The 15,545-nt window shown below is 44.9% G+C and overlaps 1 protein-coding gene across 1 annotated transcript in view; it reads left to right on the forward strand.

The window, feature by feature from the left end:
• The window catches only part of LOC123158056 (protein HUA2-LIKE 1), a 33,032-nt gene extending 21,216 nt beyond the window's left edge, over positions 1-11,816 (forward strand). The window contains exons 3-5 of the mRNA XM_044576196.1: positions 8,868-9,179; positions 9,386-9,462; positions 10,855-11,816. Of these exons, the coding sequence (XP_044432131.1) occupies positions 8,868-9,179; positions 9,386-9,462; positions 10,855-11,656 (1,191 nt within the window). The 3' untranslated portion in view covers positions 11,657-11,816. The remainder of the gene's footprint in view (positions 1-8,867; positions 9,180-9,385; positions 9,463-10,854) is intronic.
• The last annotated feature ends 3,729 nt before the right edge of the window (positions 11,817-15,545 follow it).

Here is a 15,545-nt window from a genome sequence, read left to right on the forward strand (position 1 = left end):
GGGTCTAATCATTTCAGCAAAGCGCTCAAAATCCTCATCATCCTTTTTCTTGGATGGTTTAGGAGGAAAAGGCATGGGTTTCTAAACCCATGGTTCCCTTTCTTTACCGTGTTTCCTAGCAACAAAATCTCTTTTGTCATAACGTTGATTCCTTGATTGTGGGTTATCAAGATCAACAGCAGGTTCAACTTCTACATCATTATCATTACTAGGTTGAGCATCAACATGAACATTATCATTAACATTATCACTAGGTTCATGTTCATCACTTGATTGTGTTTCAGCATCAGAAACAGAGATGTCATTTGGATTCTCAGGTGGTTCAGCAATAGGTTCACTAGAAGTTTGCAAAGTCCTATCATTTTTCTTTTTCTTCCTCTTAGAAGAACTAGGTACATCAATATTGTTTCTCTGAGAATCTTGCTCGATTCTCTTAGGGTGGCCTTCAGGATACAAAGGTTCCCGAGTCATTCTACCAGTTCTAGTAGCCACTATAACAACATAATCATTTTTCTTACTATTCATTTCATCAAGCACTTCTTTCTGAGCTTTAAGTACTTGTTCTACTTGAGTGGTAACCATAGAAGCATGTTTGCTAACAAGTTTAAGTTCACCTCTAATATCAGCCATATAATCACTTAAGCGTTTAATCATAAAGGTATTCTGTTTTAATTGTCTACCAAAGTAAGCATTAAATTCATCTTGCTTAAACATAAAGTCATCAAACTCATCCAAGCACTGACTAGCAATTTTGGTAGGAGGGACTTTAGCTTTATCATACCTATAGAGAGAGTTTACCTTTACTACCTGTGTCGGGATATCGGGAGGTTCTTCAGTAAATAAGTAATTGAGATCATATACTTCTTCAACAGGCGGTAAATTAAGACCATGTATTTCTTCAATAGGAGGTAAATTCTTAACATCTTCATCTTTAATACCTTTTTCTTTCATAGATTTCTTTGCCTCTTGCATATCTTCGGGACTGAGAAATAGAACACCTCTCTTCTTCGGAGTGGGTTTAGGAATAGGTTCAGTAATTGGCTCAGGAGCTAGCTCGGGAGGTGCCCAATTATTTTCATTTGCCAACATATTATTCAATAGAATTTCAGCGTCATCCGGTGTTCTTTCCCTGAAAAGAGAACCAGCACAACTATCCAGGTAATCTCTGGAAGCATCGGTTAGTCCATTATAAAAGATATCAAGTATTATAGGTTTCTTAAGAGGATGATCAGGCAAAGCATTAAGTAGCTTGAGAAGCCTCCCCCAAGCTTGTGGGAGACTTTCTTCTTCAATTTGCACAAAATTATATATATCCCTCAAAGCAGCTTGTTTCTTATGAGCAGGGAAATATTTAGCAGAGAAGTAATAAATCATATCCTGGGGGCTTTGCACACAACCAGGATCAAGAGAATTAAACCATTTCTTAGCAACACCCTTTAATGAGAATGGAAATATTTTGAGTAAATAAAGGTAGCGCGATCTCTCATTATTAGTAAACAGGGCAGCTATATCATCTAACTTACGAAGATGTGCCACAACAGTTTCAGATTCATAGCCATAAAAAGGATCAGATTCAACCAAAGTAATTATATCTGGATCAACAGAAAAATCATAATAATCCTGATCAGGAACACAGATAGGTGAAGTAGCAAAAGCAGGGTCGGGTCTCATCCTATCTCTAAAAGATTCTTTACTCCACTTAACTAGCAACCTCTTACGTTCAAGACTATCCTGGCAAGCAAGAACAACTTCAATAGATTCAGCATTAAAAAGATAACCCTCAGGAATAGCAGGCATATTTTCATCATCACTAACATCATCGTGTTCAGTTTCAATAATTTCTCTTTCTCTCCTAGAAATTTGTTCATCTAGAAATTCACCAAGGGGCACGGTAGTATCAAGCATAGAAGTAGTTCCATCATAAGTATCATGCATAGCAGAAGTGGCATCATCAATAACATGCGACATATCAGAATCAATAGCAGTAGTAGGTTTAGGTGTCGCAAACTTACTCATAACAGAAGGAGAATCTAGTGCAAGGCTAGATGGCAATCCCTTACCTCCCCTCGTAGTTGAGGGCAAAATAGTAGTTCGATCATCTTTCAAGTTCTTCATAGTGTCCAACAGATATAAATCCCAAGTGACTCAAAGAATAGAGCTATGCTCCCCGGCAACAGCCCCAGAAAAAGGTCTTGATAACCCACAAGTATAGGGGATCGCAACAGTTTTCGACGGTAGAGTATTCAACCCAAATTTGTTGATTCGACACAAGGGGAGCCAAAGAATATTCTCAAGTATTAGCAGCTGAGTTGTCAATTCAACCACACCTGGAAACTTAATATCTGCAGCTAAGTGTTTAGTAGTAAAGTAATATGATAGTGGTGGTAACGGTAACAAAGTAAAGACAGCAAAAGTAATGTTTTTGGTATTTTTGTAGTGATTGTAACAGTAGCAATGGAAAACTAAATAAGCGTAAACTAGTATATGGAAAACTCGTAGGCACCGGATCAGTGATGGATAATTATGCCGGATGTGGTTCATCATGTAACAGTCATAACATAGGGTGACACAGAACTAGCTCCAATTCATCAATGTAATGTAGGCATGTATTCCGAATATAGTCATACATGCTTATGGAAAAGAACTTGCATGACATCTTTTGTCCTACCCTCCCGTGGCAGCGGGGTCCTATTAGAAACTAAGGGATATTAAGGCCTCCTTTTAATAGAGAACCGGAACAAAGCATTAGCACATAGTGAATACATGAACTCCTCAAACTATGGTCATCACCGGGAGTGGTCCCAATTATTGTCACTTCGGGGTTGCTGGATCATAACACATAGTAGGTGACTATAGACTTGCAAGATAGGATCTAGAACACACATATATTCATGAAAACATAATAGGTTCAGATCTGAAATCATGGCACTCGGGCCCTAGTGACAAGCATTAAGCATAGCAAATTCATAGCAACATCAATCTCAGAACATAATGGATACTAGGGATCAAACCCTAACAAAACTAACTCGATTACATGATAAATCTCATCCATCCCATCACCATCCAGCAAGCCTATGATGCAATTACTCACGCACAGTGGTGAGCATCATGAAGTTGGTGATGGAGGATGGTTGATGATGACGACGGCGACGAATCCCCCTCTCCGGAGCCCCGAACGGACTCCAGATCAGCCCTCCCAAGAGAGATTAGGGCTTGGCGGCGGCTCCGTATTGTAAAACGTGATGAAACTTTCTCTTTGATTTTTTTCTCCCCGAGAGCCAATATATGGAGTTGGAGTTGGCGTCGGAGGGCCACCAGGGGGCCCATGAGGTAGGGGGGCGCACCCAGGGGGGAGGGGTGCGCCCCCCACCCTCGTGAACAGGGTGTGTCCCCCCTGGTCTTCATCTTTGGCGAGGATTTTTTATTATTTATTCTAAGATATTCCGTGGAGTTTCAGGTCATTCCGAGAACTTTTGTTTTCTGCACATAAAACAATACCATGGCAATTTTGCTAAAAACGACGTCAGTCCGGGTTAGTTCCATTCAAATCATACAAGTTAGAGTCCAAAACAAGGGCAAAAGTGTTTCGAAAAGTAGATACGATGGAGACGTATCAGTCCACTAGTGGGACAAGAGAAGCACCATCACCTATGTTACCTTTGAAGCGTCGCTCATGTGTTGTAGGTGAGGTGTCAAAGATCCACTCGTTGTTATCTTCATCTTGATGGAACCATGTGGGGGGGCATCATCATCCACCATGGCCATCGTTGTCTCCATTGGAGGGATGGACTCGTCGATGATAGGCATGTCGTCATGTAGGAGACCTAGCACCAAAGAAGAAAACACACTCGGAGTAGAGGTTAAGTCGTGAGAAATCATAGTGTCCTCACGTGCCCTCTCAACTACCTCACTCACTAAGTGTTGTGGCTCACTCACTCCCTCTTGGATGCTCTCACTCGTATGGTTGGTGGAGTCACTCAAATGGCTCTCAACCTCACATAGGGTGTGTGGCATGCTCTCATGTGTGGGGCTAGTGGTGGTCACACTCATCCTCTCATAGGAAATATACTCCAAGTCACATATGGTGGAGTCACTCATGTCACTCATGTGGTAGTGGCTCTCCTCACATGGGATTTGGGGCATCTCTTCATATGTGGGTGTCGGAGAGATGTTGGTGCCAATGTCTCCATGCTCAACGTTTATCGCCGCCTTGGTTGAAAGGATAGTCCCATGCTCAACCTTCTCGCCGTTGTTGCCGTGGATGAAGGCCGAAGATGGCACATCATCACTCTTGCCTCCAAAGATGGAAGCATCATCCTTGCTCGCCACCGTGTCGCTCGCCTTTAAAGCTTGCTCCTTGAGGGTCTCCATAGTTGTACTCGTCACCGCATCGTCTTGAAAAAGAGTCGAAGTAGACTCGGCGTCATCAATGCCGCAAAGAGGGATGGCGATGGAGTCGAACTTGGGAGCGTAGTCTTGGAGCTTGTCGGTCTTGGACAACGTGGTGGTACTAGCCTCACGCTCTCCGTCCTTGAGGTTGGTCTTCGATAAGTGTGCTTGGGGTGGAGAAGTCTTGGCCTTCATAAGTTCTTGTTCCGCCTTGAGAGCGCCAATGTAGTTGTTGTCGAGGGACTTGTAGTTCTCGAGGAAGATAATCTTGGAGATGTCGTTGTTCAATCCCATCATGAAGTAGAACTTCATCCAAATGGGGTTGTCCACACCGGCTCATCGCAAGGCTGTCTTCATCTCGAGGAAGTACTCGTCGAGGGACTTGGATCCTTGGATGGTGTCCTCCAATTGGCGTTGAAGATGTTCCGTGTAGGTGGAAGGCAAAAACGCTCGCCGCATAGCTTTCTTCATCTTGGGCCAACTCGTGATGAAGGTCGTCGAAGGTGTATGAAGCCACCATGTCGATGCGTAATCGTGGAAGGTACTTGAGGCACGCTTCACTTGGTCTTCGGAATGGACTTGATGTAGCTTGAGGTAGTCGTCCATCTTGCACTCCCACTCGAGATACTCCTCGGGGTCTTGAGTCCCATAGAAAGGAAGCTCGTGGTCGGTGTCGAGGTCGTAGTAGCTCGTGGAAGTCGCGGACTTGAGCTTGGGGAGCTTCTCTTGATGTAGCACTCGTTTCGCGATGAAGTGGTTCTTGGAGACAAAGCCGGAATCATCACCTTGCTCCTCGAAAAGTGGGTTCGACAACGAGCTTGGCCTATCCATCCTAACCAAGCGGGGTGAGTAGGAAAGTGAGAGAACAATACCAAAGTTACCTTCTCCGAGGATTGAAGATGTAACAAGTGTCACTCAATGTAATGCCACAATAGGAGAATTGGAACCGGGTTTGTTTCTCACACCTACAAGTAAGAGGCTTATGGAGTAGCTCGGTTAGGAAATTTCAAGCAAATGTTAGTCAAGATATTGATAAGGTTGAGAAGGTTCACAAAAATGCAAGTAAAGCAAATAGATCAAACCCAAAGGTATCACTAGGTACACACGCACGGAAGATAGATGGGATCCGCACAACCAAGGGGTGAGCTCAAAATGTGCAACCACAGAAAATGCTCTTGTTGTGCGAATGCTCGAGAGACACTAGCTCGATTGCTCAAATGGGCAAGATACGCTTGTGCACCTACCTATGAGAGAACCGTGCCGTCTTCAATCCCAACTATGGTATAGATGCAATGACCAAGATGATATAGGTATGCAAATGGCTCAACTCTATTGCTTACAAGCTCTTTGTTTCTCCTCTTTTGCTTAAAAGATTTTCTTCTCTCTTTTTTTATGCTTGATGCTCGAGCCGAGTATGATATGAGGCAAGTATGTATGATATGCACGGGAGAGACTTATGGCACTAAGATGATAACATGATCACTACGGTGCACAAAAAGCGTGGCCCGACAATTCTCAACTTGCTAGTCTCAATGGGTAAGCGACACAAAGTGGCTCGGGCTATCAATGCAAAAGCAAGGTAAGGAGTAAGTGTCGTCGAGGTTACCGTCCTTTCTTACGGTTAGCGATGAAGATGACTCCGAGTCGATGATGGTGACGAAGATGTCACACGCTCCTAAGTAGCCGAAACACCTTAGGAAACGGAAATGTCAACACAAAATCGGGCAAATGCGGAAGGTTGGTGTTTTTGTGATGATTTTTTGGATGGGGGTTAATGGTGGTGGTAGTGGGATGAGTGGATGGGGGATGTCAAGAGCTTCTAAACGAGCTAAAGAACACGAAAACCGGACTTGGGAGGTGGAAATTATGGCCAAAACGGTGTTGGAAGTGGGCTGATTTGGGGGGGTGCGGGCACCCAGGGTGTGAGGTGCGGGTGCCCGGGGGTGGCTGGGCGCGGTGCGGGTGCCCGGGGGTTCGAGGTGCGGGCACCCGGTGTTCTTCGGGAAGGGCGGAAAAATTGGGAAAACGCAAAATTCCGCGAATTTCGTGGTGGGAAGGGTGGGGATTGTTGGGAGGGGCTAGATCCACTTGCCAAACATCAAATCCATGGACCAAAACAACCAAATCTGACAAGATCCAACAAATTGCAAGAAAAATTTTGGGGGCTATTTTTGTGGGGATTTTCGGATTTGGACGAAAAACAACAAAATCAAGCTAGCAAATTGGGGGGATGGGACTCCAAGATGTGAATAAACCTTGCTCATGATACCAAGATGTTGTAGGGTCAAACCCTAGGAAGGATCTTTTCACACTTGGAGGGGGAAAATGAGGAAAACACTCAAGAACACCAAGAACAAAACTCTCAAACAAACCCAAATATCACATCCACTAGAGTAGCATACATGAGATCCACAAGATTACAAGATCAATACAAGGAGAGTAGCACTTGGTAAATTCTTCCCACTATGTGAGGTCTTGACGATCTTCTCCAATAGGAGGCCTTGACAATCCAATGGATTCTTCCCTAGGTGGGGGCTTGATCTCCTAAGAGGAGGGGATACAAGGAGCAAAGGCTCACAATGTTTAGTCTAATCTTTGCTATCCTTCCAAATGAGCTAGGGGATGGATATATAAAGCCTAGGGACGAAGTGTGTGTGAGAGAGGGGGGTACATGGGCCAAAAGGCCAAAAGCACACGGGCAGTTCCGGAGGTGTCCGGGCACCCGGGGCCAAGGGACCGGGCACCCGGACCGGTCAGAGGGGGTCACCCAGTTCGGCCGGGCACCCGGGGCGAGAGGGGCCGGGCACCCGGCCTGGACAGGGGCCGGCTGGGAGGTGGCCGGGCACCCGGGGCTACGCCAGGAGGCCGGCTGGGATGGGCCGGGCACCCAGGGGGCCAAGGCCCGGGCACCCGGGGGTGCGGCTGGAGGCTGGGCCAGGGGGGCCAGGCACCCGGCGGGAGAGGACCGGGCACCCGGGCCAGCCAGGGAGGCCGCGGCCTTGGTGGTTGGAGGTGGCCGGGCACCCGGGTCCTTTGGTGGCCGGGCAACCGGAGTGGTCCGTGCCCTCCGTTGCTCCGTTCTTCTCGTTCCCTCGCTGCTCTTCCTTCTCCATGGTTGGTTGAATCTCCGTCCTCGCGTCCTCCCGGTCATCTCCTTGGTACCTAACAAGGCACAACGTTTCTATTTGAGGTAGGCCTCGATTCTCATGTGAATTCGAATGATGTTCGAAGAGGAAAGAGTTCACCTCGTTCTCAATGGCGCGTGCGCGGGCTCTTGTCATTTGTCCTCTTGGTGTTTGCGGTGGTGATGGAGTGTCGGTGCGAATAGTTGAGGGATGCTCCGCATCATATAGTGTGTCGTGAAGCACTAGCAGTAGCCGAAAACCTCTCTATGCAGAATTTTTCCGGTGGCGTGTGATTGCAGACCGATGGTAGTTGACATACCTCTGTACAGAAACCCAACCTCTCTCTGTGTAGCTAGTAATCTTTATTTTTTCTTGAAAAAGCTAGTCTTCTTTCTTTTGAGGAAATTTCCTTTAAGAAAATTAGTCTTCAATGAAAGATGGGCCCTGGCCCGAAGTTTGGAGGGACGAGCCAATCAACCAAATAATAATCGAAGCAGAAGTATGACCCAAAATGCGAACCAATATGTGGTTGGATGGTTAGAGGGACAGTGGTATCCCAAGTCCTGGTGCGCGCATTATTCCTGAATTTATTTCACGATTTCCGGCAATACGCTTTCAGTGGAAGGAGATGTTCCCATCGACGACGAGACGCCTACGGTGACTTCGTAAATCTCAAGATGATATGCCGACTCAGTCTCTCGAAGGTGCTCATAGGGATAGGGTGTACATGCGTGTTTATAGGGATAAGTGTATGCGCGTATATGTATATGAGCGTTTGCGTCTGTACTGTGTAAAAAAAGGGGGTATGTCTAGGACACATCTACATGTGACATAGTTATGTCACATCTAAACTGATGTCCAATCTGTTTGTGGTTTATTTATTTTTTGTCCTAAATTTTTTTGTTTCTTATTGCTGCATTATATATTGAGAGGTTAGATGTGACATTCTTAAAAACATCTACCTACTAGTATATGTGAATTAGACAAACCGTAAAATAAATTTAGTATGATCCAAAACGAATATCCAATTCTGAGCTCGGGCTCATCTGCACCTGCTCAAGAAACAATTCATAAAAAAATTCAAAAAACCCTAGATTATTTGGTGCGTGAGGTGCGTTCCAAATTTCAGAGCATTTGAACATTTAAGTAGCTCTCAGCAAAAAAAAAGTCAGAACAATACATGAATAGTACACTATTTAACAGACCCTAAATTTGTCTTTTTTTCCAAGAGCTACTCAGTCGTCCAAATAATTTGAAATTTAGAGCGGATCACACACCAAATTATCTACCAGGAAAAAAAAGATTTTTTTTGAATTTTTCTAGTACTTGTTTTGATTTTTTTATTAAGTGCAGGTGCAGATGATACTGGGAGGCAAAACGCCTCGCTCGATCCAAAACACCCGCTCCCGGGGCTTGGGTTCTTCGTGCGGCTCTGGGAGTTTCGCCTTCCCCTCGCCTGTTAGGGTTACGCCGTCGCCCCGGCCTACGCCGACTGGATTCAACGGGGTGCGGGCGGACGCTGGAGAAGAAGGTCTCCTAGGGCCTCGCCGCCGAATGGATCCCGCCGCAAAGCGGGTCGCCCCAGGCAGCAAATGGACCAGAGACCCGCAGCTCGGGGACCTCGTCCTCGCCAAGGTCAAGGGCTACCCTTACTGGCCAGCCAAGGTCCAGCCTACACCCCTGCCATGCCTTCTACCTAGGGTTTTCTTCCCCCATAGCTAGCCAGTTCCCTCCCTCTCTGCTTCTTTCTTGGCCACAACTCTGCCTGCCTTTTTTTTTTTCAAAAAGAGGGGAACGCCTGAATCTTGATATGTCGATGACACTGACCGTGTGCTTCAGTCTTGGGGGCTAATGCTTCTTGTCTTATGCAGGTGTGCAGGCCGGAGGATTGGAAGCTGCAGCCTTCTCCGCGCAAGTTCTTCGTAGTCTTCTTCGGCGCCAAAGATATGTAGGACCGTCCTCTTGCTCATCAGTTACCACTTGCCAGCTCCTTAACTCGCCATGTTTAACTGTGTTCTAACTGCCAGTTATCACCGTGGATGACTTATCGGATACACAAATGCCACATGGCTCCGTGCTCTTGATAGATGCACCACTTCATACTTGTTTTTTTTTTTTTGTACCGCGCATGTTCTGAGAATCATCTAGCACCTGCACAAAAACTAATTAGTTGAGATCACGCACAGGAGACACTAAAACTTTCTTGTAGATATTTAGTTATTTATCCCCAATTTATTACCTCGCTAAGTTCATCTGTGTCGAGGCACGCCGTCTGTCATAAGTAGTTAACTATCTTTGGGAACATTAGTACGTCTGCTATAGTGAGAATATATTTCTTATTTTTTGGGAAGATGGATTTTTACGTACTAATTCTTGAAAGATGGAAAAATAGATGAGTACAGTATATCTAAGGCCTCCACCACCACACTGTGATCAGAAGGCGGAGCGATCATTTCATTCTAATTTAGACTTTTCAGTTTTCATTCTTCCTATTTTGTTTTACCAGAGTGTTACTTCATCTGCCCTTATGTCTATACTAAATATCCATATGGTGTACAAGTTTAAGTCGTGCGAGTATTGGCTCCACCAATGATCTAAGCTTGCACATTGTTGTGCAAGGTCAGTCTAGGGGGTATAATTATTCATAGAGCGAAAGATGAAAGTATAGTAATTTTACTTTAGTTGATTTCCAAAGTTCACACTCTTGATTTCTAATTTGATTAGTCTTTTTGATTATTCATAAGTACTCTTGACCACTCCTACGGCCTTTAATCTTTCAAATAGTAAAAATGAGAACTTTTTTAGTTGTATTGTATCCTAGCCTGTGCAGCAAACTTAACTAAAAATGTTGATTATTTTGTTCTATTTAAATTCTGGTAGGTAATGTGGTTCGTTCGGTGATCCTTCGTGACGCCACCCGTGCCTAGTTTTCCTTACTAGTTCACCGTCGGAGTCGGAGCTCTGCTGTCTAGTATGGATTGTATGGAGTGTTGTGCTGCAGCTTTTGGCTGTTTTTTTTCTTTTTTCTTTGATCTTCGGATCCTCTGGTCCTAGGACCTTCACCACCTTGTTGTTTTCCGTTGCTTCCTGCTATTACTTTCAATTTTTATTTTTATTTTGGTGCTAATAGAATAACTAAATTACTCAATCTGTTTGATTCAGTCGGTTGCTGTAGCATATAAGGTGCTTTCTACGTGAAGCATTTCTTTAATTGCTTTAAAACCATGTAACCATTTCGTCTGGATACGATATTGGTTTGTTGCCATTGCTGTCTTCGACATCTTTTGTAGGTTGAAGTATAAGTAATGCATGGTTGCTAATGAATGAATATCTTCTACAGTGCTCATGTAGCCTTGCAATATCTCTTGCCATTTACAGAAGAGGTGAAGAGTGACTTGGTAAATCAAGCTCGAGAGAAACGATTCCCGGTAAGACATGCGAAGGGTCTTGAAGAAGCCTTGGTGGAGATACTCGAGGCCTATGATGAACTGGCAAAATCATCTGAAATTGCCAATGGTTTGTTGCCAGATCAAAGTCTTGATCCCGTTGGAAAACCTACAGAGCCCCTTGTAAAAACACGTGATGGTGGTGGGACTCCTAAACTGGAACAACTGCCAAAGTCATCTGAATCTGCCAATGGTTTGTTGCCTGATCCAACTCTTGGTCTGATTGAAAAACCTACAGAGTCCCTTGTAAAGACACGTGACGATGGTGGCACTCCGAAACTGGCGCAACTTCCAAAATCATCTGAAACCGCCAATGTTTTGTTTCCTGATCAAATTCCTGATCCGATTGAAAAACATACAGAGCCCCTTGTAAAGCGACCTGCTGATGGTGGGACTCTAAAACTGGAACAAACTGATGATTTCCAGAAGAGGTACTCGAGCCTCAATAGAAGAAAAAAGAGAGTTCCGTTTGCTGCCATTGAAGAGAGGAACTTGGAGGATCCCTATGGCATACCAAAATGCATTGCTGCGCTTGAAGGATTGCCGGAGTTGCAAATGGAAGATATACTAAAAGCAGCTGACCTCTTCATGGATAACAAGGGCAACAGAGAAGTCTTCCTCTCTTTTTCCAGTAGCGCATTGCGGCTTGGCTGGTTAAGAAGAAAAATTCACAACACCAGTGAAATGGCTGGTTAAGAAGAAACATTCAGTACACCTTGTGAAATGGCCAGTTAAGAAGAAATATGCCCCTTGGAGAAGATTTTTGCGTCAATTACAAGGGTTGGTTTTGTATGCGGTTCTAAACACACTTGTGGTACTACTAATGCAATGTTAATGGTACGTAGCAAATTATCTAGTGCTAAGGTGTTGGGCTAACTTTTGTGTGTATGTGCCCCTGGGCAGATGTGCTAGTACTAGTGCAATGTTAAGTGACACTTGATCACAAATCCATTTAATTTAATTGAGTATAACTAGTTGTAGCACAAACCAAATTATTCTAGATTTATTACATATGGTTCATTCCCTTGCGATGTAGTCAGCCCACATTGCCTGTTGCCATGGCATCTCGCATGTTGTCAAAAAATTGCCGCATGCTGTCAAATAATGGCACATCAATTTGGGCATCTCCATCTGGTACAGCGTGTGCATATTACTTTTCACTTGAATCATCTACAGCCGGACTGATGAGGAATAATAGATGAGAAAAAAAAGAAGAAAGAAAAAACACATGCCATATCTATTTGGCTACTTCTAGATACTTCCACTCTAGTGTAGTATTTCTTTTCTTTTGTTTACCCTACTTGCTGTTTCTAGAGTTATTTATTTATAAGTAGCTGTGAGTAGAATGATGAATCCTAAATAATGTTTTCTAGAGTGTTCCAGCTATAAGTAGAAGTATGTGAAGACTTCTGAAAGCCCTATAGATAGAGGTCTTCACCTCTACTTTGTACCCCGGACTATGTACCCCCACTACCTATAATAATAGAACTTGGTGTTCTTATCTAAGATCTTGTAGTAGATCTTGTGCTAGGAGTTTTGGATTGAACTGCTGCTGGTATATCAGCCCTACCTCCACCCCTAGAGCAATATCTAGCGCAACATGTTGAAGTAGTTTCTTAACACTTGTGTTGTACACATTGTAAAAGCCAGGTGGAGTTGCTCCTCCACAACCTTGTGCTGCTTCAGATGGTAGCAGAGCTCCGTTGATCCATACTAGTTCTTGTGGTTCTCTTTGAGAGCGAGCTGCAGCAATGGAGCAATTGGAGAAGAGGATGGATGTTGTAGAACAACAAATCAAAGAGTTGCGTGAAGATCTTAACCGAAGATTTGACCAGCTGGTTGAGATGATAAGAAAGGTTGCCCCCCTATTGCCAATGGAGATTCATCTAAAGAAGAAGGAGATGCTCAACAAAGAAGAAGGAGAGGTAATCTTGGAGCAAGACCGCCACATCAACGTGTTGTTCAACATACTTCAAGAAGACCAATTTATGTTGAAGTTTCTAAAGGTGAAGAATATGATGATGCCCTTGAAGAACCTAATCTCTATGCTTACCAAAGAGTACCCAACCCTACATAGCCAAGGGACACATACAAGGTGAAAGCCGAGTCCCAACTTTTAATGAAAATATTGATATTGAAGGGTGCCATGATTGGTTATATGAAGTGGAGACTTTCTTTGAGATCATGGAGGTTCCAGAAGACCGTAGAGTTCCTTTGGTCACGTACAAGCTGAAAGGAGGAGCCAGTGCATGGTGGCATCACGTTCAAGAAGAACGCAGGCTGAGAGGAGAACCTCGTGTGAGAACTTGGCGGCAAATGAAAAGTCTTTTGAAGGGGAGATTTTTACTCGCTGATTATGATCAGATCCTATTTATCCAATTCCAAAATTGTGCCCAAGGAAATAGGCCCGTTTCAGATTACACGGAGGAGTTTCTAAGGCTACAAGTGAGGTGCAACCTTACTGAAACTGAAGATCAACAAGTTGCAAGGTACATCAATGGTCTAATGATGCTATTCAAGATCGATTGATGATGCAACAAATCAGACCCATTAATCAAGCACAAGCCCTAGCATTAAAGGCCGAGAGGTTTATGAGGACAAGAAAGACAACTAAGGCTCCATATCCTCCATATCCTCATACCGAAGGCTTTTCAAAGGATCACACTAATAGAGAAGAAGAAAAGACCGCTCCACCAAAGGAAAAACGACCCATCCCGAAGCAAACTAGAGGCAAGGGTAAGGCAAATGAAGGCCCAAAGTGCTATAAATGTGGTAAAAAGGGACACATATCCAGCGGTTGCCCACTAAGAAGATTTGTTAACACAACTATCCATGATGGCGAAGACGATGAGGAAGAATAAGAATCTGAAGATGTAGAGGGACAAGAGGTTTGTCAAGAAGAAGGTGAAGAGGTGGTATGTATGACTCAGTGTCTCCTATGCTCCACAACACAACCTGGCGACACACAACGGAAGAAAATATTCAAATGCACGGTGAATGGCAAGGTATGGAAATTAGTGATTGATAGTTGCAGTTGCGACAATCTTATCTCCCCGAAGTTGGTGAATCATTTAAAGCTTGATACTACACTATTGGGTGGATTAGAAAAAGAAGAAGAAGAAAGAAAAAAACACATGCCAGATCTGTTTGGCTACTTCTAGATACTTCCACTCTAGTGTAGTATTTCTTTTCTTTTCTTTACCCTACGGGTTGTTTCTAGAGTTCTCTAGTTATAAGTAGCTGTGAGTAGAATGGTGAATTCTAAATAATGTTTTCTAGAGTGTTCCAACTATAAGTAGGAGTATGTGATGGCTTTTCAAAGCCATATAAATAATGGTCCTCACTTCTACTTTGTACCCCAGACTATGTACCCCCACTACTTATAATAATAGAACTTGGTGTTTTTATCTAAGATCTTGTAGTAGATCTTGTGCTCTAGGAGTTCTGGATTGAACTCCTGCTGGCATATCAGCCCTACCTCTGCCCCTAGAGCAATGTCCAGCACATCACGTTGAAGTAGTTCATTCAACACTTGTGATGTACACATTGTAGCAACCAGGTGGAGTTGCTCCTCCACAACCTTGTGCTGCCTCACGGACCCCTTTATTCTCCATATAGGACGGTTCGTTAAAAAATCGCGACCCAACCATACCCCTCGTATCGACCATATATGTCTGGGCTGACCGACACCCCTCATATCCAGCTCATATCTGGGACGGATATGGGGAGGCCTGGACGCAGCTAGGCGTATCTGCCACATCGAATCTGACCAACGCTGGTACATCCCGACCGTACAAACATCCCTAACTATCGACATCTGGAAGAAACCCTAGCCACTTGCCGCTCCACCCCACTTCGAGCCCGTGTCGCTCCGTCCTAACTCAGCTCCTCTTCGGCGATCTCCAACCTCCTCCGCCATGTCGAGAAGTGGATCCGACTCTGGCCCTCCGAATTCGTCGACTGGGACATCTTCCCATGCAGGGACGAGGAGGAGATGGTCGTCCGCTTAGCTCTCCGCCACTCCAGGGAGAATCCGCCCGACCATGGGCAGAGTCGATCCGGCAGGAGTCCATTGTGTTTGTGCAAGAGGCGCTTGGATCCGGCCGCACCGGTAGCTCGAGGCGCATGTCTTCGTCGAACGTCACCGGGTTGCTGATGCAACCCTTGCGATGGAACCTCGACTCCTTGACGTTGGGCTCCGAGTTCGAGATAAACACCGGACGATGGCCCAACCATGACTGCGCCGAGGCGTGGCATGCCTGTCGGGTGAGGAACAGAGCGCGACAAACAGTGGAGGCAGAATCACATGTTGGGTCGCACATCGAGGATGCACTCTGAGGCCGCATCCTCGCAAAGAGGCAAGCCTAGATGGTCTATGCCCTCGGAAAGGAACTAAACTAGGAGGCCCGTGCTATCGCCGGGCTGCCCTCCCAAAGAGGAGGAGGGCAAGGCTGGTGACTGGCCGGACAGCCGGCAGTGAGCAGATCCAATTCTATTCATTTTGCATGTTCGACCGCTACTTCCGCGATAAAGGTGGCAAGGGTAAAGGGCAGCCATGAGTGAACTTTCTCCATAGCTCTAGTAT

This window comes from Triticum aestivum, chromosome 7B (assembly GCF_018294505.1).
Source record: "Triticum aestivum cultivar Chinese Spring chromosome 7B, IWGSC CS RefSeq v2.1, whole genome shotgun sequence".
Taxonomy (NCBI): domain Eukaryota; kingdom Viridiplantae; phylum Streptophyta; class Magnoliopsida; order Poales; family Poaceae; genus Triticum; species Triticum aestivum.